This window comes from Rhipicephalus microplus, chromosome 2 (assembly GCF_043290135.1).
Source record: "Rhipicephalus microplus isolate Deutch F79 chromosome 2, USDA_Rmic, whole genome shotgun sequence".
In the NCBI taxonomy this organism is placed as follows: Eukaryota; Metazoa; Arthropoda; class Arachnida; order Ixodida; family Ixodidae; genus Rhipicephalus; species Rhipicephalus microplus.
The window spans coordinates 16,088,563-16,116,371 of record NC_134701.1 but is presented as its reverse complement, the minus strand read 5'-3'; the positions used below and the strand labels follow the sequence as shown (position 1 = coordinate 16,116,371).

Sequence of the window (27,809 nt, the reverse complement as noted above, 5' to 3'; positions counted from 1 at the left end):
TGAAATACATTTTCGTTCACACACATAGCAGAATTTTGTTCACACATAATATATCTTCGTTAGGTTACAGCATGGGTTTACAGCAGTGAATAAAATATATCTTCGTTCCCACTATGTACTTGCATTTCAGTTAGCCTGTTCCACTGTTTAATCGTTCTAGGAAAAAATGAATTGGCATACATGTTCGTTTTAGCTGGGTATTCCCGAATTTTGCAACTATGATCAAAACGTTTTGAAGTGTAATGAGGGTTATGTAGGTATATTTCTCTATTAATTCCAGTTTTATTGTAGTAAATGCAGTAAAGAAATTTTAATCTCTGCTTCTGGCGGCGGTCAGAAAGACACTCCCATCCTAGCTCAGCCTTCATTGCAGTGCAGCTCTCCCCCTTCCGTACCGTCCCAAGACGAACCTGGCAGCACGATTTTGTATTTGTTCCAGAGCAGCAATGAAGGTTACCTCGGCGGGGTCCCACACGACACAACCGTATTCTAAGATAGGCCTGATACAAGTAGTGTATGCCATACGTTTTAAATTCACATGCGAACATCGCAGGTTTCTTTGAATGAAATTTAAAGCCTTACCAGCTTTGGCTATGAGAGTGTCAACCTGAGGCCTCCATGAACATTCAGATGATAGTATTATACCTAGGTACTTATATGTACTCTCTTGTTTCAACTGTACATTGTTCAGATGGTACTGTGACTGAAATGGTTTCATCTTTTTGGTAAATGAAATATGTACACACTTTGTTATATTCAAATTCATTTTCCATTTGGTACACCAGCTATAAATGAGCGATAAGTCTTTCTGAAGTTCTAATACATCATTGTGATCAAAAATTTTTCTGTACACAACACAGTCATCCGCAAACAACCGTATAGAAGATGAAATTCCTGCAGAGATATCATTAACATAAATTAAAAACAATAGCGGACCCAGGACGGAGCCCTGTGGGACCCCTGAGGTAACATCGGTGTACTCGGAGCATTTTCCATTCAGTACTACGGTTTGTGTTCTTTGGGAAAGGTAACATTCGATCCATTTAAAGACAGTCTTATCAATGTTCAGGGTGGTAAGTTTAAACAGTAAGAGTGAATGTGACACCGTGTCAAATGCTTTCCGAAAATCCAAGAACACACCGTCAACCTGTCCCACAGTATCTACGCCCGATATTACGTCATGATAAAATTCGACTAATTGTGTTGTGCAAGACAGCCCTCTGCGAAATCCATGCTGCTCGTTGATTAGTACCTTATGCTTGTTTAAATGAGTTAATATTTCTTTGTATAAAATATGTTCGAGGATTTTACACGGGATAGACGTAAGCGATATTGGTCTATAATTACCAACGTCTTTTTTGGACCCACCTTTATGTATCGGTACCACGTGCGCGATTTTCCAGTCATGTGGTAAGGTGCCTGTCGCTAAAGATCTTTCAAAAATTGTATAAAGATACATAGAAATTGGCCCTGCACAACGCTTGAGTACACGCGGAGAAATTCCATCTGGACCACTAGATTTACTCTCATCAACGTCCTTCAATAGTTTTTCAATTCCATTAACACTAAGCTCGACAGGAAGCATATGCGAAATGCTCATAATAGTTTGATGATAATTACAGCTGTGTTTAGAAAGGAATACCGAGTGGAAAAAGTTGTTTAGGCATGCAGCCTTATCCTCGTCATTCGTAATTACCGTGCCGTTATAATTTAACTCCTGTATTCCAAAGGAATCTGAGCCACACTGTTTTAGGTACTTCCAAAACATTTTAGGATTTGATTTCATTTTGTTGCTCAGCTCAGTGAAGTAATCATCTTTAGCTTTTTTTATCTTTAGCTTATATTCGTGGGTAATCGACTTCAGTTTTTCAAAGTGAGCAACTGATTTGATTTTCTTGAATGCACCTAATGCCCTCTTTCTTTTGTTGATAAGTTTTAATATATGTGCTGTTACCCATGGTTGTTTGTGTTTTTTTAGCCGTGATGAATGAACACTGGGGATATGTCTATTTGTTAACTCGGAAAGTATATTCTTAAATTTGTCCCACATATCATACACATTGCCCTCCTCAAAAAGACATTCGAAAACAGGGAACGAATTACGAAGTTTTTTAGAAATTGCATCGTAGTCACCCTTGTCATAAAAGTAGATCCTTCTACTCGTAGGTAACTTCGCACACACTTTTTTCTTTTGGATACAAGCAACAACAGCAAGATGATCACTAATTCCCGGAATCACAGTCACGTCATTTACGAAATTTGGCGAGTTACAAAACAAAGATGACTTTGTTATTATTTATTTCAACAAATTGTTGTTTATTTGGCAAATATGCCTCTATCCATTTTAATAGCTGACTGTCACCAGTCAAACAAGATAACTTTTTGAGCAACTTTCTGTGAGACATTTTATCGAATGCTTTTCGGAAATCAATAAATATGATGTGTACTTGACCTTTTCTATCTAAACACTGACCAATTTCGTGCGTAACCTCAGTAAGAATTGAAATTGTGGAATACCCTTCACGAAACCCGTGCTGATTATGACCTAAAATACCATTTTCTTCTACAAACTTGATTAGGTGAGTAGTCAAAATGTGCTCCAGTGTTTTACAACGAGTACTTGTCAAGGGAATTGGTTGGGAATTCTTGACATCATATTTGGAACCCTGTTTATGGATCGGTATTACCTTGGAACACCTCCAATCTATCGGAACGTCACCGGATTGAAGTGATTTTGTGAGAATGTTCAACAGAAAAAATAAACACCACTCGGCATAACGCCTTAAGAAGGCGTTGGGAAATCGATCAGCTCCTGGGCGTTTTTCACATCTACTTTAAGTAAGAGACCCAAAATGCCTTCATGTGTTATAGTTAGCTCAGGTAGACATTGCTCATTAGAAATTCACTCTTGAGGAGTTGAACCATCGTCCCTAATAAAAACTGATTCAAAATATTCAATAAATTGGCAAGCCATCTTATAATTATCCGTGATAGTTACATTATCGTTCTTCAAAAATTGGATGCCAGCTTTGGTCCTGAAAGGTACCTCCAAAATTTTCCCGGCGATGTTTTAATGAAATTGGTAAGAGTTTCATTCATGTACCTGTGTTTCACTTGAATGATTTCCATTTTGAGTTCCTGAGAAAGGGAACTGACGTAATGACGTGTTTTTGTTGACAATGGTTTTTGAGCCCTCGTTCTTTTCAAGAGTGGTTTTTTTTTCAATTATTTTTCGCGTAATTCATGGGTTTCTTCTGTTAACTTTCTTGGTGCGTTTTGGAACAAATAGTTCTATTGCTTTCAAAACAATGCATTTAAACATGTTCCATGCATTATTTACTCATGTAGTATTCAGAGAGATGGATATATTGAATGAAAGCATCATATCCTTGCTCTAAATGATCTATTGCTCCAGTATCATCTGTTTTAGAAAAATTGAGAACTGTCGTAGTTTTATTCTTTCTTACCCGAGTGCGTGTGGTATCTATATGCGTGATCATCTTTTTGTGATCAGATATCCCTTCTAATACTTCACATTGATATTTGGATTGCGCGGCAGTTCTGCTCAAGAAGACCAAGTCGAGCAGTGTTTCTCCTGATTCGTGGATTCGCGTAGGTGTAATTACAATTTGTGTTAGGTCAAGGGAGAAAGCCAGATCCAAAAAAACTCGAGACACAGCTTGTTTATTTTGACCTTCCTGATAATTAACCCAATCAATATGCGGTAAATTGAAGTATCCGGCCAGTATGATCTTATAATTAGAATGGCTAAACTTATCTGTTATGAAATTATTGAAGAGTATCATATATTCTTGGGGGTTGCCAGGTGGGCGATACACTGCGATAACTACAAAATACTGCCCATACATTTGTATCGTGCACGCAACGCATTCTGATTCCGGTGGGGTGAAAATTTAAGTGCAATGAATTGAAGTTTTGTGAACAATGGCAACACCTCCTCCCTTGGATCCTCGGTCTTTGCGACAGGCCGTATAATTGGGAGGCAGGGACTCTGTAGTTTAAACTAATTCAGTTAATCAGGTTTCTGTCATGATTACAACATCCGGTTCATGTTCAAACAGCGCAGCCTCAAATAGTGATGACTTGTTACATATACTGCGTGCATTAACATTCATAACAGTTAACTTGTCAGGAAAAATTTTTACTGCCGTCAACTGGTGCCTTTCTCGTAATGGCGAGCGTTTCGGCACTCTTTACGTGAATCAGTGGAATCGTCCCAGTAATACGCCTTGCCGTCTACGTAGAGCTTATCGTAAGCTAGGCGCACCCGCTTTCCACTCAACTTCTCGTCTTTAGCGCTTTCCCAAAGATACTTTCTGCTGTTGATTGATATGTAGGGTTTAACGTCCCAAAACCACTATATGATTATGAGAGACGCCGTAGTGGAGGACTCCGGAAATTTAGACCACCTGGGGTTCTTTAACGTGCACCCAAATCTGAGCACACGGGCCTACAACATTTCCGCCTCCATCGGAAATGCAGCCGCCGCAGCCGGGATTCGAACCCGCGCCCTGCAGGTCAGCAGCCGAGTACCTTAGCCACTAGACCACCGCGGCGGGGCTACTTTCTGCTGTGTAGCACGCGTTTGATTGAGACGTGCAAACCCTTTAGCTTGTAACAGTTACGCATAATTTCCTGCTTTTCCTTGAAGTCGTATAGTCGGAGAATAACCAATCGCGCTTTTCACTGTCTTTTTCCAATGTGGTGCATTCGCTCCACACTTTTAGGCGATAAACCGATTACAGAAAAAATTTTGTCCTGTACCACTTTCGTCAGGTCTTCCTGTGTTTCCCTGTCTTGCTCATGCAGGCCGAAAATAACAAGATTATTGCGGCGCTGGCGATATTCAAAGTCATCAACCTTTCTAGATAACACTTCGACTACTTCGTTCAGTCGGGTTGCTGTTTGTTGGGAGTCATCCAGTTTAGACAGAGAAGACTCAAGTTTAGCTAGCCGGTCTTCAATATTTTTCATGGCAGTACCATTTTCTTTTGACCTGCAAGGTGGTGCCGGTGGGAGATTTCTCCTGTGTGTTGTTGAACAATAAAAAATTCGCAGCATGTGCGTTAACTAAAAGCCGAATTCTCCTGTCTCTCATTTCCCATTAGCAGTCATGAACTCGAGGTGGTTAAAGGTGGGAAGTAGATACGAAGCGCAAAGCCGTAAGAAAGTAAAAGCCGAACTCTCCTGTCTCTCATTCTTCATTAGCAGCCTTTGGCATGTACATTGAGCACTATCTCACAAGAAAAGGTTGCTACGTTATACTCACTGGGTGTAACCTCCTTTGTTTTAGAAAGCTTTAGCGAGCGTTCGGCCGCAGTGCCATGAATACAGTGAACTAGTATATACCGTGAACTCGAGGTGGTTAGAGGTGGGAAGTAGACACGAAGCGCAAGCCGTAAGAAAGTGTGCGTGTGCCACCTCTCGTTTAGTCATTGGATTGTCCACTGGATGGCGGTGCTTCTATATGGAGAATATATGATGAAAAGATGTGAGATGACGGTGCTTGGAGTGTTGAATAGATGGACGAACGGACACACAGACACATGCATGGATGGACGCACGGATGGCTGCACGGACGGATGGACGCGTGGACGGACGCAGGGGCAGATGCATGGACGAACGCAGGGATCGACACACAGATGAACGTTCGGACGCACGAACAGACGCATGCATGGACGGGCGGATGGACACATGAACGGTCACACAGACGGACGCATGAACAGACAGAAACAAAAACGAATGGACGGACGGATGCTTCGCCCCACTCTCCATCATTCACTCCGTGGATATGCTGTCATTTTTTTTCTTTGAAATAATTTTCTTCGTGCCACCCCTGAATCATCATTTACGCTCTCGCACTTCTTGATTGGGACCTTTTGATGTATTTGGTTGATTTCATGTACTATTTCTTTTCTATTACACTTGTGCTTCGAGACGTCGTCAAACCACGCCCAAGTGCTTGGCAGATGAAGCTAGTTACGTCTCTTGCTGATTGAAATAAGTGGAGCTGACTTCATGATGTTTCAGCGAGAACATTATAGAGCTGACGTGACGACACAGTTCCACATCCGTGCCTGAATCGCGGGAGTGCTGCAACATGTCAAGCTCCACGTGACCACCATTAGCACTGGCTGTGAAATTCATTCATTCATTCGCTCATTCATTCATTCATTCATTCATTCAATCATTCATTTATTCTGCAGTTACAGTTATCTGCCTCATTGAAGGCATGGCTGGAGAGGCTACATCGGTTTTACATTAAAAAAATGACACTTTACAATAATTCAAGTCGGCAAGATTGATAACCGAAAATTTGCGAAAAAAAACGGAATAGTCTATGTTACTGAACGCAAGGCGAAAAAACGCATACAGAAAAAAGGATTTGGACTAAACATGTATGGGCATAGATTGGCTGGTGACTATATTCTGGACGTCGGAATAAGCAGCGTTCACTTTGCTACACCACGCACGTGTGGTCAGAGGCATGGAGTTTTTTTTCTGCGTGTTCTTTTTAGAGCGAAAGCTGCGCCGTAGTTGTCCGCCGCTGCCGGTGTCCATAATCCCATCGCGCGAAGTTAGAGAGCAAACCTAGTCCCAATGACACACTGAGGCTCGAACCCAAGTTCACTGGGTGCCAGCCCAGTACTCTACCGCTGATCTACGCAGGTGCTTGGGACTTGTTGTCAAACTTGCCTTATAGGCAGGCTTGATGTCGGGAAAGCAATCGCGTTAATACGACTTATAAATTGTTTTAAAACATAGAAAGAACAATCAGTCGTCACACAATGCGAATAGCGTAACTGTTGGGTCGTCCAGTGCTCGAACCCATTACAAAAGCTTGTTTTTGTTCAGTTATGAACTGTGGCGCATATCCACTTCAGGCATAATTCCTTATTGTCAGTCACTGCATGAGCGATCGGCACAAGATTCTATTGGGAGTTTAGCGGATACCACGCTTCTCAGAAGAATGACGAAAAATAGCATAGCGATTGCCAGCCTACTACCCTAAAATGTTTATTATCAGTGCTGTAGTGGGCGTCAAGCAAGTGTGCTTGCATCAGTTGCCCAATGAGTGTTTAGAAAAGGCTTTGAAAGGCCGCTCTTCTAGCTTTCGCTGTGACTGTGTTGCACCTTCCGTGCAGGCCTGGCTTTTTCTTTTTGTTCCTAGAGAAGTTAAACAAAAGGAACCAGAAACGGGAACTAGTGACTCAAGAGCATCATTGTTGTCTCTGAGAAGATATATGCTTTATTACAGGCAAAGGATGTGTAGTCTATGCTTTACATTTACCGCGGTATGGTGTTAGCGTAATCAACTTGTGGCTATGAGAGGCGTAAAAAAGAGTAAATAAAGAGAAGCATCTTCCGTCATATAACAGCCGAACGTTTGTGGAGTGTGGTAGGGAAAAAATAACGGATTCCGTGTACAGTGGGAATCAATGATATGCGAAGCACTAATGAGGAAGGTTGATATATGTCACATTGAAATCAGCACAACGTTACGAGGCGGACGCAAATTATGCCGCACATGGCTTCCATATCATGACTGGACGTGTAATTTTACGTCGTCGTCCATTAACGTCACGTAATGCCAAATTTGGCATATGTGAAGCTAGAGAAACAGCCACGAGCGCACTACGCACGTGGTGTTAGTTATGATTTACATGCCATGTATGGCATGATTTTCACGTTAGGGTCTGTCACTTATGTTCACCATGCAGTCGTGTCATACCGTACCGATTCTGCAATATGTCATGTGAACAAAATATGTCATGTGTCATGCAATATGCGAATTTGCAACATATAATGTGTTTGGATGTGTCATTTTCCTTCATCGTCCATTAACATGACGTAATACCAAACTTGGTATATGTGAAGCTAGCGAAACGACCGCGAGCGCACCATGAGTATAGCGTGTAGTTATGACTTGCATGAATTGCATGTCATAATTTGCACGTTATCGTCTGTCACTTATGTTCGCCATGCATACCATACACGTTTTGCAATATGTCATGTGAACGAAACCGCCGCAATAGCAGCAAGACCATGAAACGTAAATCACGACAGTCATGATTTATGATATATGTCCTGATTTTCATGTGTTGACTAGTCACTTATGCTCGTCATACAGTCATGTTATGCCATACCAATTCGGTATCGATACCATAATCGAAACGGCCGGGACAGCTAAATGTTGCAGGCGGCTGGATAGATAGATAGATAGATAGATAGATAGATAGATAGATAGATAGATAGATAGATAGATAGATAGATAGATAGATAGATAGATAGATAGATAGATAGATAGATAGATAGATAGATAGATAGATAGATAGATAGATAGATAGATAGATAGATAGATAGATAGATAGATAGATAGATAGATAGATAGATAGATAGATAGATAGATAGATAGATAGATAGATAGATAGATAGATAGATAGATAGATAGATAGATAGATAGATAGATAGATAGATAGATAGATAGATAGATAGATAGATAGATAGATAGATAGATAGATAGATAGATAGATAGATAGATAGATAGATAGATAGATAGATAGATAGATAGATAGATAGATAGATAGATAGATAAGCTCAAAGACGCCAAAGTTCGCTAAGAAATGCTTCGTGCCTAAAAGACAACCTGCTTGACCATCTTCCGCCCAATCCAATTGAACGAAAGCTTCGACTTCGACGCCCTGCTATTGTCTCGCTATACACAGTTACCAGGAACCTCACTCATATGTAAAGCATTGCCTGCATTATTTCACTGTTATGCATCTTTCTATTACCTCCACTGCCGCTCAGGCCACTACAACGGCTTTTTGTTCGTCTAAGCAAAAGTGTTGATCGGAATAGAGCCAAAGTGCATGAATATGAGAGTGATGTTCCTTTGCGCGCAAAACGCTATCAGTTCGTAGGCGAGTAGCTCACTTGAATAGAATCCCTGTACGATGGTAAGACATAAGAATGAAACACCGAAAGAAATTGCGCTGCCATGGAGCCTCAAGGTCACAGAGATGATGTCGAATGGCTAGGTGAGCACTACTGACCTTTGTACTGTTTGTCCGGGGTGAGCTGTTTCGAGACGTGCTGCACCTGAAGCAACAGCTTGACTCGTTCGATGGGCGCCACGCTTGTCTTAGAGATAGCCGCCGCCACGCCTCCAGCGATGAAGTCCTTCAGGAAGGAGATCACTTGCGTGTCCTTCTTGTCAGCCATTCTTGTTGCTGCTCGGTGGTAATGGAGATGAGTGTGTCCTACGCGCAAGAACCAGGAACGGTAGAGTCATGGATTACCATACGCGGGTGCTTATCAGAGTTCCGAAGAAATTATATATCTCGCAACTAATTTTCATACCCTCCCTAAAACAACCATAGGCTGCTGGGTAAAGCCCCAGGCTTCGGGAGTGCTTGCATTATCCAATGCCGGCCCCGAGTTTGCTTTAGGATAAACCCACGCGGAAGGCAATTATTCGCCTATTCATCGAATATAAAAAAAAAATTATCGGAAGCGATGAGCCGTACCTTGCCAGTCTCGCCCGCTCCACAAGCCCCTAAGCCGTCGCAAAGGGAACCCCGTCCAGGAGACGAGCCTCTTATAACCACGGTTCCCTTCTCGGCGCGACGCTATATATAAAAACGAGGCCCTCACGCATCTTTTCTTTCTGTTTTTCTTTAGGCGGACGACTGGAGTCCGCGCCGAGGATTCGTCACAGGGGACGTTCGTTCGCTGCGTACAAGGAAGGTCGACCGCAGACCGTTTGCTGCTTCTTCAGAGGCCGCTTCTCGGTACACAGTAAGTGCTCGGACGATGCAGCGATGTGCTTTCAACAAGCGTTCGTCTGGAGCTGCTTTCGCTCGCTTCGGTCCTCGATGTCGTCTGCAAACGACTGCTGTAGTCTCCGCCTTTGGTCGCCGTCCTGCTGCCAGTCCACGATGTCGACTGCAGTCGCCCGGGTCACTCGTGCCAAAGTCAGTCGTTGTTTGATATAACCTGATCGTAATAATAGTCTGTCTCTTTTTTTTTGTTCCGCCAACAGAATGCATCCACATAGCAAATATTTTAAAAATTATACGCTTTTCGTCAAGCGTGAAGATTAAGTTCGTTCTCCATATTCGAAACGAACATTCTTTACAGTTGATTATCGCAATGCATGATGTAAACGATGCTTATTCACGCATCTCAATTAAGGGGTAGATGTAGCGTTACAACCACCGAGGACCTCCACTTGCTTTATAAATCACATCTTGAATTATAATAATTGTTCGGGTGTAACGTCCCAAATCACATCCTGCCGCACATTTCATGTTATAGTATCATAATAATGAAGGTCTGCATCGAGGTGAAAAAATACAGAAATTTTTGCTTCAAGTAATTAGATACAGTGTAGTTGCATCTATTTGTAGTTCCGTTTCTCTGCTTTGCAGTACCATAGTTTTTTCTTAAGGGCCCTTCACCAAGCCCCATAACAATTTTAGTTAGACGCTGGCACTTGTGTGTTTGAAGAAAAGCATTATGCCACCATCATTTGTTAATCGGCTCCTGACGAGTTTAGAAAACCAGTATTTCTAAGCGGCGCGAAACCATGATAAGAGGAGGTGGGCTGGAAACCACTGATCTCTACTAGGGAGAGCTGGATCGTGCATCGAACACGTGCGGTTGAAGCCACTGGAAGCCGCCGTTGGTGTCCCGGAAGCCACCGCTATGAACAATCACCTGATGCCGTAGCTAGGGCTTTTCTCTATTTTTTTTTTAAATAAAAGCGCCATCTTCAGAAAGCAGATTTTGCAGTGACCATTTTGCAGAGCCATGTTTTGAGCGGTTTCAAAAACTCATCTTCAAAATGATACTATCCCAATGTTGTTTCTTTCTCGGATCTCTTACAAAATGACAAACCTTTGCACTCCTGCGAATTCGATTCCCTGTACTTAAATGGCATCAAGTATATCTTTGACAGATTGCTAGGCCAAGTAAGGCGTGCTGACTGGCTTCAGCCGACAAATAGGTCTCTGCTTTCAGTGTTGATTGTGAGCTGCCGGAGCATTAGGAATGAAACTGACAAGTTTGCTGCTCTTCTAGACATGACTCACCCGTCTGTGGTGCTGTGGTGCTAGGAACGGAATCCTGGCTGGACGAAACCATTAGTGATACGTAAATTTTTCCTAGAAAATATATCTCTTATCGGAGGGATCGTAACTGTCATGGAGGTAGAGTCTTTATACTAATAAATGAAGTGATTAACTCTAGGACAATGCAAATGAATGTTAGCCACAGTGAGGCTATCTGGCCTCTGATTAGACTTTAAACGGTAAAACTGTCTCTCTGTGCTTGTTTTATTGTCCACCAAGCAGTACAGCTAATGTTTTGCATGAACTAATCGATGTGGTTGAAACTGTCAAAACGGAATACGTAATAATAGGTGGTGACTTTAACCTTCCTGAAGTCAATTGGGCTCAGCAGGGGCCCACATCGAGCGGACAGACTAAGTTAACCAGAGCAATTATTGAACTATGCGGAACTTATGGTTTAACACAGATGGTCTTGCAGCCAACACGGGGAAACAATATATTAAATCTTATGCTTGGGAACGCCCCCGTGGCTGTAAAGTCTACTCTTGTGCTTCCCGGCATCAGCGATCACGCTGTTGTTTACTGCGAGTTCAATTTACAGTATGCAAAGGTTGCAAGTTGCGCTAGACGACGAATCTATAGCTATCAAAAAGCCCGTCAAAGTAATATTCAAAGATCCTTGGATGCATATTGAGATGTTTTTGAAACTTTAGCGGAAACAAAAAATGCGCATGAACTATGGGACATATTTAAACAAAAACTTCTCGATTTACGAGATCGATATGTGCCGTCATGGCTAATGACACCCCGGCGCAGCAGATCCAAGCCATGGGGCACTAGGGAAGTGCGGAGCCTAGCCAGAAAACGGGCAACCGTTTACACTGCTTACAGAAAAACACCATCATCGCGCTTAAGCAAAAGACTTGAGCTAATAACCAAGCAGATGAAAAGTGTGGTAAACATAGATGAAAACAATTTCTTCGGTTTTCTTGAAATAAGGATTCAAAGAAGTCTTAAAAAACTATGACAGCTAGTTAAATTGAACCGCAAGGATGCAGTGTTTATTCCTCCACTCGAACTTCACGAAAACTTGCTTCAAGGTGACATTGAATAGGCTACACATCCTGACCAATACTCTAGCCCTGTGTTCGCTGGCCGCTCAAACGTCAGTTTCATTTTGGCAGAATCCTGTGCAAGTGGAGAGCAAATGGTAGAAATTGTTTTTGATCTTCGGGACATCCAGAAATTGTTAGAAAAATTATGTGTCTCAAAGTCCACTGGCCTGGACGGCTTACAATCTGCTTTACTTTCTATATGTGCACATTCGGTATCAAAATATTTGTTATTTTTTCAAAGTCACTGAGCGAGAGTGTTTTGCCAGATTATTGAAAAATTTCTAACGTTGTGACTGAGCACAAGGTCTGGCCCGCACAACATCACGTCAAACTACCGGCCGATCACGCTTGCATTAGCTGTAAAGTTATGGAACATATCTTGTTTTACAAAAATGATGAATCACTTGAATAATTATTCCTTATTGTCGCCTCAGCAACATGGTTTTCAACCTGGGTTGAAAACCAGCGCGCGCTTCTGAAGCCAACGGAAGGTCCCTTTGCTGTCCCAGAAGCTGGCGTTTTCTGGGTGTTTTAGGTGCGTAAATAAAATATTATCTGTTCGCAGTTCTTGTTGTATGATCGCGTTTTTTTGTGTTTGATTACAATATAACATTCTCGTGGTCACCTAACGCTACAAGAAAAATCACAGACGCCGTAGCGGCGCTGTCCGAATACGATGTAATGGTGTTCTGTAGAACTAGTGCATACAATAAACCCTGCGATTAGGCATCAATTGGAGCGCCGACTGACGTGCTAAAATGACAGACGCCCTAGCGACGCCGGCCGAATACGACAGAATACTGTAATGTACAACCTTAGAATTACTCATCAGTGAGATAACAGAAAATGATTTGTCATAGATTTTTTAACAAAAAGAGAAAAGCAACGAGTGCAATGGTATTATTTATACAATGCCCACAGCGCATTTCAACATTACAGTGGGGGGATGGGTAATAATCACGAATAGCTATAATAAAATCAGGTATTTTGTACAGATACAGTGGCAAGTAGCCACTTAGACACACACAAAAAAGCATTGGCAGCAAGAACATCTAGTACTAAAGACAAAAGCAAATACACCAAAGGGGCCCCGTCACGGTGGTCTAGTGGCTAAGGTACTCGGCTGCTGACCCGCAGGTCGCGGCATCGAATCCCGGCTGCGGCGGCTGCATTTCCGATGGAGGCGGAAATGTTGTAGGCCCGTGTGCTCAGATTTGGGTGCACGTTAAAGAACCCCAGGTGGTCGAAATTTCCGGAGCCTACCACTACGGCGTCTCTTATAATCATATGGTGGTTTTGGGACGTTAAACCCCACAAATCAATCAATATTTACTTCAAATTTGATTCACCTATTGAAGCAACAAATCACACAAACTACACAAGTAGTGTGAAATAGTTTTCGTCCTGTCACGTGCTACTATTAGCGACGTCAGAGCACAGTTGTCTACGTAGATGTCCAACGTCACAACCCTACCGTCTACGTAGGGCAATTCCTACGCCTGCATCAGGCCTTTGTTATCTTGGCGCGCGCCAGCGAAAGGAAGCGCAAGCAGCGTTCATATGAAAATTCAACCCCTTTCCAAAGCGCATAGCGTTGCAAATTTTGACAGTCGTGATCACGAACGCCCCATGCGTGCATCGCGCTCGTCAGCTCGAAATTTTCAAACCTGCATATGAACCATTTAACACGAAAGCGTTTTGTGCAGGGATGCACCAAGAGTTTAGGGACGTGTTTCCGTCACGGGAATGACACCGAAAAACACGCAAGATGAAAAGACAAAGAAAAAAGGTCTGTTAATGGGAGTTGAACCTATGAACTCTGGGTCCGTGACAACTGATGCCGGACACGCTATATCCACTATGCCATGATCGTTTATTTTTTCTTCCTTTATTGCCTTCTTGACGACAGGTCAATGTAGTCTAACGATCATACAGCATACCCGTTTCGTACGCGCCAATACAACGAACAAAATTATATTGTATAAAGGTTGGTGCACACTGGTGACTACCAGTGGTGGCGCGACCATTTGCGACTGGTCGCAAACAGTCATGAACGGTCGGAAACGGTCGCAAACGGTCGCAAAGTGACTGCTTTGGCAAGTCGCTTCCTGACAGATTTTTCAGTCCCACGACTGCAGTCGCAAAGCTGCTGGAACCAATCAGCGATGCCGAGTTTTTTTTTATTATTATTGCGTGCCTCCTGCCGCCAGATACAAACGAGTGCGTTCCTCTGGGTCTGTGGCACCATGGTCACCACGCAGTACTTGGCTTGGAGATGGCGTGGTGCAGCAGCTCGAGCAAAGTGTCGAATTTACGTGGCGGCATTCGCAAGAAGCTAAACACCGTCAAAGTAAAGAGAAAATGGATTGTGCACTATAATTACCCCGTATTCAGAATCACTTTTTGCCTTGAACTTGACTTCTCACCGGCTTCAATGCAGTGCGTTTGGAACGCATTTGTGCTTCATGCCTTGGCACCGAAAGACACCGCGTCTGAGACGCGTTTGTGCTGCATGGTAGCCTGTGGCAGGTCAAGTTAAATTCAAGGACCATTTCTGAATACGCACTGCTCTCTAAAATACTTCTCGTCATCTCAGCGCAGCTTGGGAGGTAGGCGGTTTGCATGGCCGGCCAACTGATGCTGATGACCTCAGATGGATGGCGCTCACCCACAGAGGGGAATGGGCCAAGAACAGAGCGGCAGGATACTTAAAATAAACTAAAATGAAATAAAAGCCAACCTGAAAAATTAGTTTAGAGATAAAACTGCCAATAAACAAAAATTGTTGCTGAGCAAGCGGTCAAACCATCTCTTGTTTCGGACAGACATCTCTACGAATTATAAACTAAAGATCTGAAAAGGTTAGGGTTCACTAGCACGGTAATCTTTTAGTTGCGTTGATGTAATCGAACACAGTGGAGCATATATTCCTGCGGCAGTAACCAAATGAAGTGCCGCCAAGTGATAAAAGTACCGGTACATTTATTTGTGTTCCTAACTTCTGTAAGGGGGCTTCGAAAATTCTTCTTCTCTGATAAGAGTAACGATGACAGAATGAAAAGAAATGTTCAATAGTTTCAATTTCGTGTGCGAAAATGCACAGCGGTTGCGCCTCGAGTCGAGCTCTGTTAAAGTAATAATTTAGTTGTAGAACTGTACAGTGCCATCTGGTATAAGTGACTTATAACTGGCGAGATACACAACACTGTTTATTCCAGCAATACCTTGAATGCTCGAAATCTTTCATTTTATCCAAATTACCGACTACCCATTGCGAACAAGCATTTCGGAACCTTAGCGCTGTCACGTAAGCCATATCTGGCAAAACTGTGATGGAGGGCCCACTCAGGGATACTGCTGCTAAAGAGTCCGCCATTTCGCTCATATATAATCCGCGGTGGCCTGGTATACCCATAGCAAATCCAGTTTCTTTACGGTTTTCCGTAATAAAGGAAGAAACGTATTCATCAACTCTGCGTTTGCTGCCGCAGAAAGTGTATTACATTCTGAGAATGACTCTGTAATCATCACTGCTGATTATTCGCTCGAGGGCAATTTGCATAGGGCAAGATCAATAGCCCATAATTCTGCTATGAATACAGGGGTATAATCTGGGAGTCGCATCGAAAAGGACCGATGAAAAGAAGGAGAGAAGTTGCCAACCCCAGCCTCTTCTTTTGACACAGATGCATCAGCCGCAGTGACAATGTCAATCTTCGGGTGAGCAAGATAATCTGCTAACTGGTCATTTAAGTGCCTATGTGCCATTTTTTTGTGTTATGAGGAAATACATAATCAAATTGCATGCTAAGCATTGCCTTTAGGTTGTCTATTGGACCAGTATGTTTGATTTTTACATCCAGTTGCTGTAGCATCGCTTGGGCAAATATGATTTGCGGGGTGTGTAGTCGCGACCAATGTGTTTTGAAGAATAAAGTTGGTTCTTGAATGAAAACGTGAAATAGGCGTCTTTGGTGTGAACTGAATATCTTTAAGAATTCTCGCACAGTAAGAATTTTCAAGCTGTTTAGCAGAGAAGGTAAGCGAGCTTCCATATACAACACGTTGTTTGCAACAAACTTTGGGAGACCCAGACACAAACGCAACGCTTCTCTTTCCAGCAGTATTAGAGGTCTCATTTTATAAGCTGCACTGCCAGAAAACAATACACATCCGAACTCTATGATAGGCCGCACATAAAGTTTATATATCATTATTAGCACATCTCTTCTTAATTCCGCTTTACGGTTTGCGAGCTTGCGTAGCCACCCCATGGCGCGTGTTGCCTTGGAGTACACATCATCAATGTGGCTTCTCCAATTTAATGTAATATTATATAGGATGTTCAAATATTTAGGGTAATTTGCCTGCGGAATGAGCTCATTACTATATATTAACGAGATGTTGATAGGCTGCAGAAACGAGAATGCAAGCAGCGCACTTTTCTTTACGTTAAGCGTCATGTGAATGTTTTTGAGCCATCCTTCTATCATATTGAGGTAATTTTGTAGACTCTGGTATAGGGATTCAAGATCGGTATTACTTGCAAAGAAAGCAATATCGCCCGTGTACACATATAACTGAATATCCTCAGTGGATGGAGTGGAGTTCAAGAAGATGTTAAATAAAACTGGCGACAGCACAGCCTCTTGTGGTACGCCACGTGTCTGCTTATATCCATTGATGAGTACCCATCTTTAAAGCAGTAATATTTTCTCCCTCTTGAAAACTCCGAAACCCACGCAGTGATGTAGTTGGGAAAGTGCTGATGTTCCATCTGTTTTGATAAAATTGAATGCTCAACCCTCTCGTACGCTTTAGCCAAATCTAGTGTAACTAATACACTGTATTGGCGCCGACGCCTAGCCAGTTGTATTCGGCTCTCCAAATCAACATGCGTACATCATGGTGAGCAAACAGATCTAAAAAAGTGGGTGTGTCAGCTGGCCAACGGTCAACATGGCAACTAATCCGTTCCTGTTCTACATGCAGATTCTACTTTTTGCTGGAGTGACCAAAGCCAGCGCATCTCAAGCAACAACGAACATTACCGATGAAACCACGGCGGCATGCGGCGACAGCGTATGGTTTTCGCTAAACTACACTGAAGATGGGATCAAGTCACGTGCAGCGCGGTCTACGTCACCGGACCCGGCTTTAAATGTACCTCGTCGCACGGCTTCCTTCAGTGGGTGTGTCAGCTGGCCAACGGTCAACATGGCAACTAATCCGTTCCTGTTCTACATGCAGATTCTACTTTTTGCTGGAGTGACCAAAGCCAGCGCATCTCAAGCAACAACGAACATTACCGATGAAACCACGGCGGCATGCTGCGACAGCGTATGGTTTTCGCTAAACTACACTGAAGATGGGATCAAGTCACGTGCGGCGCGGTCTACGTCACCGGACCCGGCTTTAAATGTACCTCGTCGCACGGCTTCCTTCAGTGGGTGTGTCAGCTGGCCAACGGTCAACATGGCAACTAATCCGTTCCTGTTCTACATGCAGATTCTACTTTTTGCTGGAGTGACCAAAGCCAGCGCATCTCAAGCAACAACGAACATTACCGATGAAACCACGGCGGCATGCTGCGACAGCGTATGGTTTTCGCTAAACTACACTGAAGATGGGATCAAGTCACGTGCAGCGCGGTCTACGTCACCGGACCCGGCTTTAAATGTACCTCGTCGCACGGCTTCCTTCAGTGGGTGTGTCAGCTGGCCAACGGTCAACATGGCAACTAATCCGTTCCTGTTCTACATGCAGGTCTGTAACACTGCGTCTTCCTGTAAATCCAGTAACCGCTGTTTTATCCAGCTGACATGCCCAGAGTGTTTCAGTGCTATAGCTATGTTTGTGCAGGATTTCGCATGTGCTTTGTTGATTCTTTGCGGTGATATAGAATCAAACCCAGGTCCTACCACCGAAGAATTGCTCACTGAGATTCTAGCGGGGCAAAAGGTGATACAGAAAAGGCTCGATGAAATTGAACAGAAATTTAAGGTTGTCGACTCGACAGCCTCTCTTATTAAAGAGGTCTCCTCAGTCACCCACCTTCTGGACAAGAAAGTGAAGGACATGGAAAAAAAGTTAGTCGACCTTGAGGACCGCGGGAGAAGAAACAACCTTTTGGTGTTCGGCGTTCCAGAAAAACAGAATGAAACACAAGCAGACCTTGAGCAAAGTGTTGTGAAAGGTATTTTCGAAGAGGTACTAGGCACAAAAATAACGTCTATCGAAAGGATTCATAGGATAGGCCGTAGTCATAGTCGCAAACCTCGGCCTGTAATCCTAAAGTTATTTGACTACCGCGAAAAGATTAATGTTTTGAAAAACGGCTATAAGTTAAAAGGACAGCGAACTTCTATAGCAGAGGATTTTTCCGCGTGCACTAGACAGAAAAGAAGAAACCTGTGGGAGAGCACAACTGACATCAGAAAGTCTGGTAAAAAAGTTAAGCTGATTCACGATAAAATTAAAATTGAAAACAATCTTTTTGAATGGGATGACAGCCAAAAAATGAGAGTTCTTGTTCAGCGCAAGAATACTAGAAACGAACAGTGACCAGCGGTCGTTAATAAACCATTCCTTTGCCTCCAGTTTAATGCTCGCAGTATTGTGAATAAAGTTGACGTGCTGGAAAGTGTTATTCTCTCGTATAAACCTCAGGTAGTCGTAATTACGGAAACTTGGTTGCACAATGACATATCCGATTCTGAAATCGTCCCGCCAGGCTACGCTATCCTTCGTAATGATAGAAGCTCCCGAGGGGGAGGAGTTGCCATTCTTTACCAAGATACGTTACATATAAACAGACTTTCCCCTATAGCTGGTGTTGAATGTGTCATCGCTAAAATATGCCTGAATGAATGCAGCTTAGTAGTAGGTGGATTTTACCGCCCCCCAAATGACAACAGTACATTCTTCGAGAAACTAAACCAATTCTTATGTGACAACGTCGTCCACATCAATAATTTTTTGATAGCTGGTGACTTCAATCTGCCATCCATTGATTGGAGTAACGAAATTCCGGAGCCTCTTAGCACTGTTGCAGAACAGTTAACTGATCTAGTTTTCTTTCATAACCTTTCTCAGTTAGTCAAAGAGCCAACTCGCATCAGCAACTCAGCGAATTCTATCCTAGACCTTTTTCTCGTTAGCAGAAACCTGCTTAGTAAAGAACCCGTAGTTGCCGTTCTCGATGAAATATCGGATCATAAGTTGATTACATTGACACTGAATCTTGGCCATGTGCCTAAAAAGAAAAACGAAGTGCGTGTTGTCCCGGTTTTCGCACGTGCAAATGACGTGGGCATTTTGGATGCAATGGATGAATCGTTCTCAAATTTTCTTTCTTTCTATCAATCAAGTGATTGCAGTATCGATGAGTTATGGCTATTTTTCAAAAATCTCGTTCTTAAGTGTATCAAAGATTTTGTCCCTATGAAAAGTAAAAGCATAAAAAAATTTTCAAAACCATGGCTTACTAAGGAAGTTGTTCGCCTTGAGCGCAAAGCGAAAAGGATAAGAAAAACGTGCCGGCAACGCCCCTCTCCTGCGAATGTATCGAAACTGTGTGCCATACGCTTGGCTCTTAGGGACAGTATCGCTGAAGCTAAAAATTACTACTTCAACGTGACATTAAAAAACTTTCTCTACACGGCTCCGGCTAAATTCTGGAGACATTTTTCCTCAAAGCAAAAATCGCAGTTAAACCTTACTGTGAACGGTGGCAACGTGTCGGATAAACTACAATTAGCATCGACTTTTAACCGCTTTTTCTGCTCCGTATTTGTACAGGATGATGCTAGTGACCCATCTTTCATTCCTGCAAAAGATGCTCCGTCTATAAGTGATATTTTTGTGTCCGAAGAAGGTGTGCTGTCACTGTTGTTAAAATTGGACACAAAGAAAACTCCTGGAATTGACGGCATACCCAACACCTTTTTAGTCAGGTACGCTGAATGGTGCTCCAAGTACTTATGTTTAATATTTAAAAAATCGCTCTCAGAAGCTCAACTACCAACAGAATGGAAGTACAGTAAAATTATTCCGATACCGAAAGGTGGGGACTCGCGCCAAGTAACTTGTTACAGGCCAATCTCCCTACTGTGCTCCTGCTCAAAGACGCTAGAGCACATAATTTTCGCGCACATATCGTCGTTTCTGGAAAAGAACAACCTTATTGATAATAGGCAACATGGTTTTCGCAAAGGTAAATCTACAGTGACGGCACTCCTTGAAACCGTGCATGATTTTGCTGCTGCTATTGATGCTCAATCTCAAATAGACGTGATTTTTTTGGATTTCCAAAAAGCTTTTGATTGTGTTTCGCATTCAAAACTAATAATAAAGGTTAGGGCAATTCTAAAGAATACTGCATTAGTATCGTGGATAGAGGCCTACTTGCGCCACAGACAGCAATGTGTTTCAATTGATAATGTTTGCTCAACTCCTGCAGCTGTCGGGTCGGGCGTTCCACAAGGGTCGGTGTTGGGGCCGTTATTCTTCCTAATATTTATAAATGACATAGTTGACCAGGTACCGGTCAAAATTAAACTATTCGCAGATGACTGCGTAATTTATCACAGAATTGACAACCTTCATGACCACGTCCAACTAAAAGAAGCTCTTCAGCACGTTGAGAAATGGTGTGAAACCTGGCAAATGAAAATTAACCCCCAAAAGACCGTTCTCATGAGGATAACTAGAAAGAATTCACCGCTACAGCTTAGCTACAGCTTAAATGGAAGCGTATTATCCAAAGTAAAATCTTTTAAATACCTAGGTGTCATACTCACATCGGATCTTCGGTGGAATGAGCACATTTCTTACATAAAGAAAAAAGCAGTAACTAAACTAGGATACTTAAGACGAACTTTGCGCCAAGCTCCTCAAGATATGAAGCTATTAGCCTATAAAACGTTTATCCGACCAATAATCGAATACGCATCGATAGTATGGGACCCTCACACGAAAAGGAACATTGTCCACTTGGAAAGTGTTCAAAGAAAATCGGTACGCTTTATTTTTAATATGTACAGCTGGCGGACATCGGCAGGTACGTTAGTGGAAAGGGCTGAATTGGAACCCCTGGAATTACGACGCCACACGGAAAGACTAGGGTACCTATACAAAATTTATCATAATAAAATAGGAATAGAAAGGGATCATTTCATTCAACCTGTAAGTAAGCGAATCACACGTTCTCATCACTCAAAAAAAACTACGAGACTATAACTGCCGAACAGATGTATTTCACAACACATTTTTCCCACGAACAGTAAGGGAATGGAACGAGCTCCCAGCCGATGTCGTGGAACGCATGACCACAGCAGATTTCATTTCAACACTTCAGGCTCATTTGACGACTGTGTAAATGTACGAGTTTACTAATCTTCTTTGTATATGTTCACTTGTGTGTTTCTACTTTTATGTATCGTCACCTTATATGTAAGGAAATACATATATTCTTTTATTCCATGTATGTATTACTGGCATTTAGAATATAATGGTTACAGTGTAGTTACCTACTGCTGTGATGATCGATATAACTGATGATATTATTGCTGTAGAAGAGTACCTAGTGTGAAGCATGCCGTTATCGCTTTCTTTTGCGCAGTATGTATATATATCATCTTTGTATTCCCACTCCTGCTTACAGCCTTTTTTAGGCTAGCAGTATTTTGCAAATAAATAAACAAATAAAAACCAATTTGACTGGGGTTGAAGATTTAGTTAGTATCAATTTATTTTATTACCCAGGAATTCAAAACTCTTTCAATTATCTTAACCAGATTAGACGTGAGTGATATCGGCCTTACATTGTGAATCCTGTTTCCTGCTTTTTAAGAAGTGGAATCACTTTAGACAGCTTCCATTCCGCAGGTATCCAAGCTTTTGTCAAAGATAAATTTACCAGACTAAGTACTTAAGCTGGAGATATCTCGATTATTACTTTTATTATTGCATTGGTTACCCCGTCTGGTCCAGGTGCTGAAAGAGATAAGTGCCTTATTATCCCTGCCAGCTTATCTAAAGTAACCTCCTCGAAATCCTCGCCCACCATTGGGTTAACAATGCGCAGTGGTATAGTTGACGAAAATTTGTCTTGGAGCCCTTTCGCAATATTTCCTACTAAATCAGAGAGTTCACGGGGGGACAGAACGGAAGTGTCAATATTTCCAGCGGGTGTTAACATCTTTCATGATCTTAAAAGTCTGAAGAGCACTTTTTTTGTTTTTAGCCCTAGAAAGATAATCGTATCGTTTCATATTACAACCATATCTTGCTGTACTTATTGCGCGTTTGAAGTCTGCTGCTGCGAATTTAGAATCACACCAAGTTTTTGGACATTGGTTGACCAGCAGTTGTTTTCATGCAGCTTAACGTTTTCTATAGCTACTCATGCACTTTTCAGTCCACCATGGACTAAAGAAACCTCGTGTGGCCGAGTTTAGTTCAAAAGTTGCATCTTTTACTTATCTTTTTAATACTGCACTCATAGGCCTTATGTCACCTTGCATGTCCTTGCGGCGATTACAAGTAGCCCTCAAGCCTTTTTATAATTTTCTATAGTTGAGAATTGAGCCAACCTTTTCGGCGACAAGTAATCTCAGAAAGTTGAGGTCAAAACGAATAGGCAAGTGGTCACTGTAAGAAGCACGATATAAAGTTTGCCACGAACATATATTTAGAGATGAGCTTGGAAACGGCAAGTCTATTACAGATGTAGAGAGACCTCACACAAAAGTAGCAGAGTGCGAATTTAAACAAGATAAATTCTTGTCAATAGCCCATTCTCACAAACGTTTTCCGCTTAAATCTGTTTTGAAACCCCAAACCACATGATGTTAATTGAAGTCTTCAGTAATTTTTATATCCTTTCTGCAGGTAGGGAACATATCGTCTAGACTTCGTGCGTCTTGCACCCCGGCTGGGAAATATGCATTTACAAACGAGAAGGGAGAACCGTCGGGTAATATTATGTCTACTATGAAAATTTCACCATCAGGAGTCATACACCGGCTATAAGAAATCATAGCCTTGTGGCTAAACTTAGTTGCTATCAAGACAGCAAGTCCACCGCCTCTGCTAGGCCAGTCCAATCGAAATAGCCGATACTTTTTTACGTAAAACGTCTGGCCGGTTGAAAGCCAGGTTTCTTGCAGTGATATAATATCCGGAGAAAGTTGTGAAGAAAGGTATGATAGGTCTGTTGCTTCAGAAAAAATATATCTTCTATTCCACTGTAGTATTGTTAGTGAACCTATTTTGATGACAGAACTGTAGCTGAAACTGCTTGGTCCAAAATGTCCTTTAGCAAAAAGTCTTTTTTAGACATGGTCTCAAAGAATTCTTTTTTGGAATGATACTTTTTTGATTTTGAATTACGCGAAGGACTTTTTGATGGGGGAGATGGGGTTCGCTTCAGGGCCTTATGAGAGTCCGTATCCATATCTGCACACACTTCTGAATCATCCGTTAGATCATCCTCTTCCGTTGTTTTGGAAGTCCCTGCCTCAGGAGAAACCGTTCGCTGACGTGCTGTCGCACTGTCCATCTCCGTACGCTGCGATACCACTGAGCTTCATCGATTTACACGTCCCGGACGACCCCGGACGCCGGCGCCGCATTCGTTTTTCTCGGGGACCATCTGGAAGCTCCGCCCACTCGTCCGGGATCACTCGGATGCATGTTCGTTTTTCGCGTGCGAAAACGAACATGCATTGGCCTGCGGGCGGCCCGGGATCGCCCGAACGATTTCTTTCGGGCAGCTAGCAGACGACAGCGCGGTGCGCATGCTGTGCAGCCATTTAAGTTAGACACGGGAAATTTTCGATGCGCTCTTGCTATCTCTTTGCTTTTCTGTCCGCTTCTCACATGTTTTTTGATTTCACATCGTTTGCGCACCCAGTTCTTGTCATCAGTGTTCTGAGCCACGTCGAGCATATGCGTATTCCCGAAGGTCGGGCAAACATGTGTTATACTCGCTAGTAGAAACAGCGGTAGAACGACCGCGCCGGTCTACGATGCACACGCGATTTAGTAATTCACTTACAGTAAGTTGCATCCCAACAAAAATAGGTATAATACACTACCTAACTGCTGTTTAGGTTGGAATTGGGTCAGAGTTGTGGCTTGTGTTTCAGCTATGGAGGGAGCAGATGGCATAGCCTGGCATAGCAGACGCCACAGCGGATCCAGTCAGCATCAAGCGCGCAGATGGCCCGAGGCCGCTCGGGCTGGCTCGGGATTTTTAGATGACGTGCATGTGACGTAGGCTCCTGTGAGCCAAGGCGTCCGCGGGACGTCCGCGAGTGATCCGGGACTTGGTGAATCGATGAACTCACTCATGCGAGGATCCCGATCGCTCGTATATGCTACACCAGGAATTCGGGACAGTTGATTTGAAACCAATTTGAAAACAATTGAAACCAACTCTCGCGAGTGAAGGGACGGTCACACCCACCACCAGCTTTTTTTTTTCTTTGGAGGTTTCTGTGCTGCCCGTGCTGACACCATGGCATAGCGCATCAGCGCCATGACAAGTTTTTGTTCGTCGCTTGAATCGAACTCCTGGACGCTGCTGGAAACGCTGTGTGAGAGCGGACCAAAACAATAAATACGGCGCGCTCGGTTCGCTCTGCTCACTCAGCCAGCGGCGATCAGCTGATCGGCGCTGGTCTCCAGAGTTCTCGCTGATAACGAGATCCGGATGTGACTCTCCGGGTTTGCGACTTCCGGTCGCTCGCATGCAGCATATGCCAGTGGGACTCTTCGATTTTCGACTTCTGGCTACCCACGGGCTGCCAGAGACAGCCAGAGCGCGCTCGTTTTTCTCGGACTGCTCCCTCCCCCTTAGAGTTGCCCCGCCGCGGTGGTCTAGTGGCTAAGGTACTCGGCTGCTGACCCGCAGGTCGCGGGATCAAATCCCGGCTGTGGCGGCTGCATTTCCGATGGAGGCGGAAATGTTGTATGCCCGTGTACTCAGATTTGGGTGCCCGTTAAAGAACCCCATGTGGTCAAAATTTCCGGAGCCCTCCACTACGGCGTCTCTCATAATCAAATAGTGGTTTTGGGACGTTAAACCCCACAAATCAATCAATCCCCCTTAGAGTTTCCCAAAATTAACTAGAGGGCACTCTGGCGCTGCGATCGTTCAGCGACCATGGGAATGATGGGTAGTACACATATTTGCATAGTCTTCGTACTTGCGGGCGGCGAATCATACTTGCGGCTTCGTTTATTGCTGGTTACGGTTTTGATTTGAAAGAAAGAACGAACCCTTTTGAACTTAGTGACTTGATTCGAAATGGTAAGCTTAAAAGAATAAGGTTGTGAAGCATAACTGCTGAACATTTGCTGATTTTTTGTTTCGTGAGAAAACAGCTCCAAGCCACACGAACACACACGGAGCCAGAAGCAGGCCAGAAGTACGAAAATTAGACAAATGTGTGTACTACCCATCATTCCCATGCTCGCTGAAGCGCCGTGTGTTGCAGCTCCCATAGACACTAGCGCCAGAGTTCCCTCTAGTAAGTATTGTGGGAAACTCTATGCCCTCCCCCCCGCGGCGCACTTCGGGTTGGTGTTCATTTTTCTCAGGTTGGACGTTCTGGCGACCCGCAGGAAGCCCGAGGGTCGCCAGAAGCTTCCAGGACAATTTAGTAGTGTCAACATCAGTCGCTTCTTGGGCTGTGTTCCAATAGGCGACCGGTGATATAGGCAATCACAAGGAACTGTGGGGTACGACGGCTTCCGGCTCGACGCACCACGCGGGTTAGCAGCAGCACGCGCGCATTTTTGTACTGCTTCGTTAAAAAAAGAACACCTCTCCGTGCGATGTCAGTGCTTTAGAAGTTGTTTTTTTTTTGTTTTTTCTAACCGCGACTGTGATGATGACAAGCTGCGAAAGCCATGAACGGTAAGGAAACTTTTTTATCGCGCTAAAATGATCTGCAATGCTTTTATGCTACTTAACGGTACTGTCAGTTTGACTATAGCAGATCAGTTGGTACAAAAAACAGTTTTCATTGTATGATATGTTACTGCAGATGAAAAACCACTATTTTAAACATCTCAGGGGATGGGGATGACTGTAGCACTGTGCTAAGAGTTCACTTCGGGATCGCTGCTTCAGCCGACATCGTCTGTCAATCGGCATGAAGCGCAGCACTTACTGAGCACATTGAGATATATTTTTTTCTCGCCTTCTGTGCCCTATAAGATGCATTTCTTAGTCGAAGCCAGATTCTTATTTAAACGATGATCTTGATCAAGCTGCAAGGCACGGCGGCACATAAACAATACAGTCACACATAGATGGCGCCGAATAAAATAAACCCAGAGCTTACGCATTTCTTCCTTTGTGTGCCGTCCTGACGCACAGTTTGACCAAAATAAACGCAGATGCACTCGTCCAGCGCTTCGCGCAAACTTACTTTAGAGTGAAGCTTTTCCCTTTTTTTTTTCATATATATGGGTGCGATGGCCGGCGCTCATCTCGTATGGCAGGTAGATTTCACCCGTGCGTTCCCGTGCATAATATATTTGCTAGGCGTGCCTGCGCGACAATTTATTTCTCAATATATTATTCGCAACATATTCATGCGTAAGCGTTCTTCCGTGTGGGATACACACGTATCTCTGATAAAATTGTTTTCAAACACTCTGGATTCAACGTTCCGTACTCAATGGCTACCTGTCGCTGTGGCTCTCTTCACAGCCGCGGCCCGCCTCATTTTTTCTTTCTTCGTTTCGTGACAATCGATCCATGCGTTTGCGATTCACACTTGAGTTGGAGCAGCCAACGGCTGAACAACCGACCATGGTTTATCAGGACGAAGATAAACGGGCGACCGCGCGCGCGAATCCTGAATAATCTGAGGCTTGACTGAATGTAGGAACAGCGCAACCTATAGAAGTAGATACTTCGTAACTACGGAAGCGAAGAACAAGTAAAGAAAAGAGCACAGACTTTCAACAAAGATTTATTATCTGAGTGGTGTACATATATAGGCGAAAAAAGGAGAAAATTCGGCATGCGTAGAAGGGTGCAGGAATAACCACTGCGATACAATGCCAGCAAAACTTTTGTCTTTTGTTAAATGAGCTGAAAACGAATACACATGTAGCTTGTACACATGTAGACATCGCATGTACATGTAGACATCACAGACGCTGACCTGCAGAATCTTGTGACGTCGACAGTCGAAATCGTGACCATACGCCGCTTCGGGCAGTCTCGCTGCATCAAACTAGTATTTGATTCTGAGACTCTGCCCCCTAACGTGAAGGTTGGATACGTGAGACATCCCGTGCGCCCTTACGTGCCACGGCCTTTGCAGTGTCACAAGTGCTGCAAGTTGGGACACGTCAGCGCAGTGTGCAAAAGTGAGACAACTTGCCAGCGGTGTGGCGGGTCTCATAAGGTGGAAAACTGCGATACTGCTGTTCCATTGAAATGCCCAAACTGCTCTGGTGCTCATGAAGCAACGTCGAAGGAGTGCCCGAAGATCAAAGAAGAAATTCGCGTCCTGCGGAAGATGGTCAGAGACAACTCGACACACAGAGAGGCAGTCACGTCCATCCGCCG

General features: G+C 43.4%; 1 protein-coding gene and 1 long non-coding RNA gene across 2 annotated transcripts in view; one reads left to right on the top strand and one right to left on the bottom strand.

Annotated features, from left to right (window-relative positions):
- Nucleotides 1-9,704, bottom strand: part of LOC119169199 (ADP,ATP carrier protein) — a 154,471-nt gene extending 144,767 nt beyond the window's left edge. The window contains exons 1-2 of the mRNA XM_037420313.2: nt 9,552-9,704; nt 9,078-9,284 (exon numbers count right to left, since the gene is read on the bottom strand). Coding sequence (XP_037276210.2) covers nt 9,078-9,246 — 169 coding nt within the window. The 5' untranslated portion in view covers nt 9,247-9,284; nt 9,552-9,704. The remainder of the gene's footprint in view (nt 1-9,077; nt 9,285-9,551) is intronic.
- A 7,445-nt stretch (nt 9,705-17,149) lies between these two features.
- On the top strand, nt 17,150-18,023 carry LOC142796056 (uncharacterized). Its single transcript, XR_012893513.1, has 2 exons — nt 17,150-17,399; nt 17,462-18,023. It is a non-coding gene; the product is annotated as an uncharacterized LOC142796056 (long non-coding RNA).
- The last annotated feature ends 9,786 nt before the right edge of the window (nt 18,024-27,809 follow it).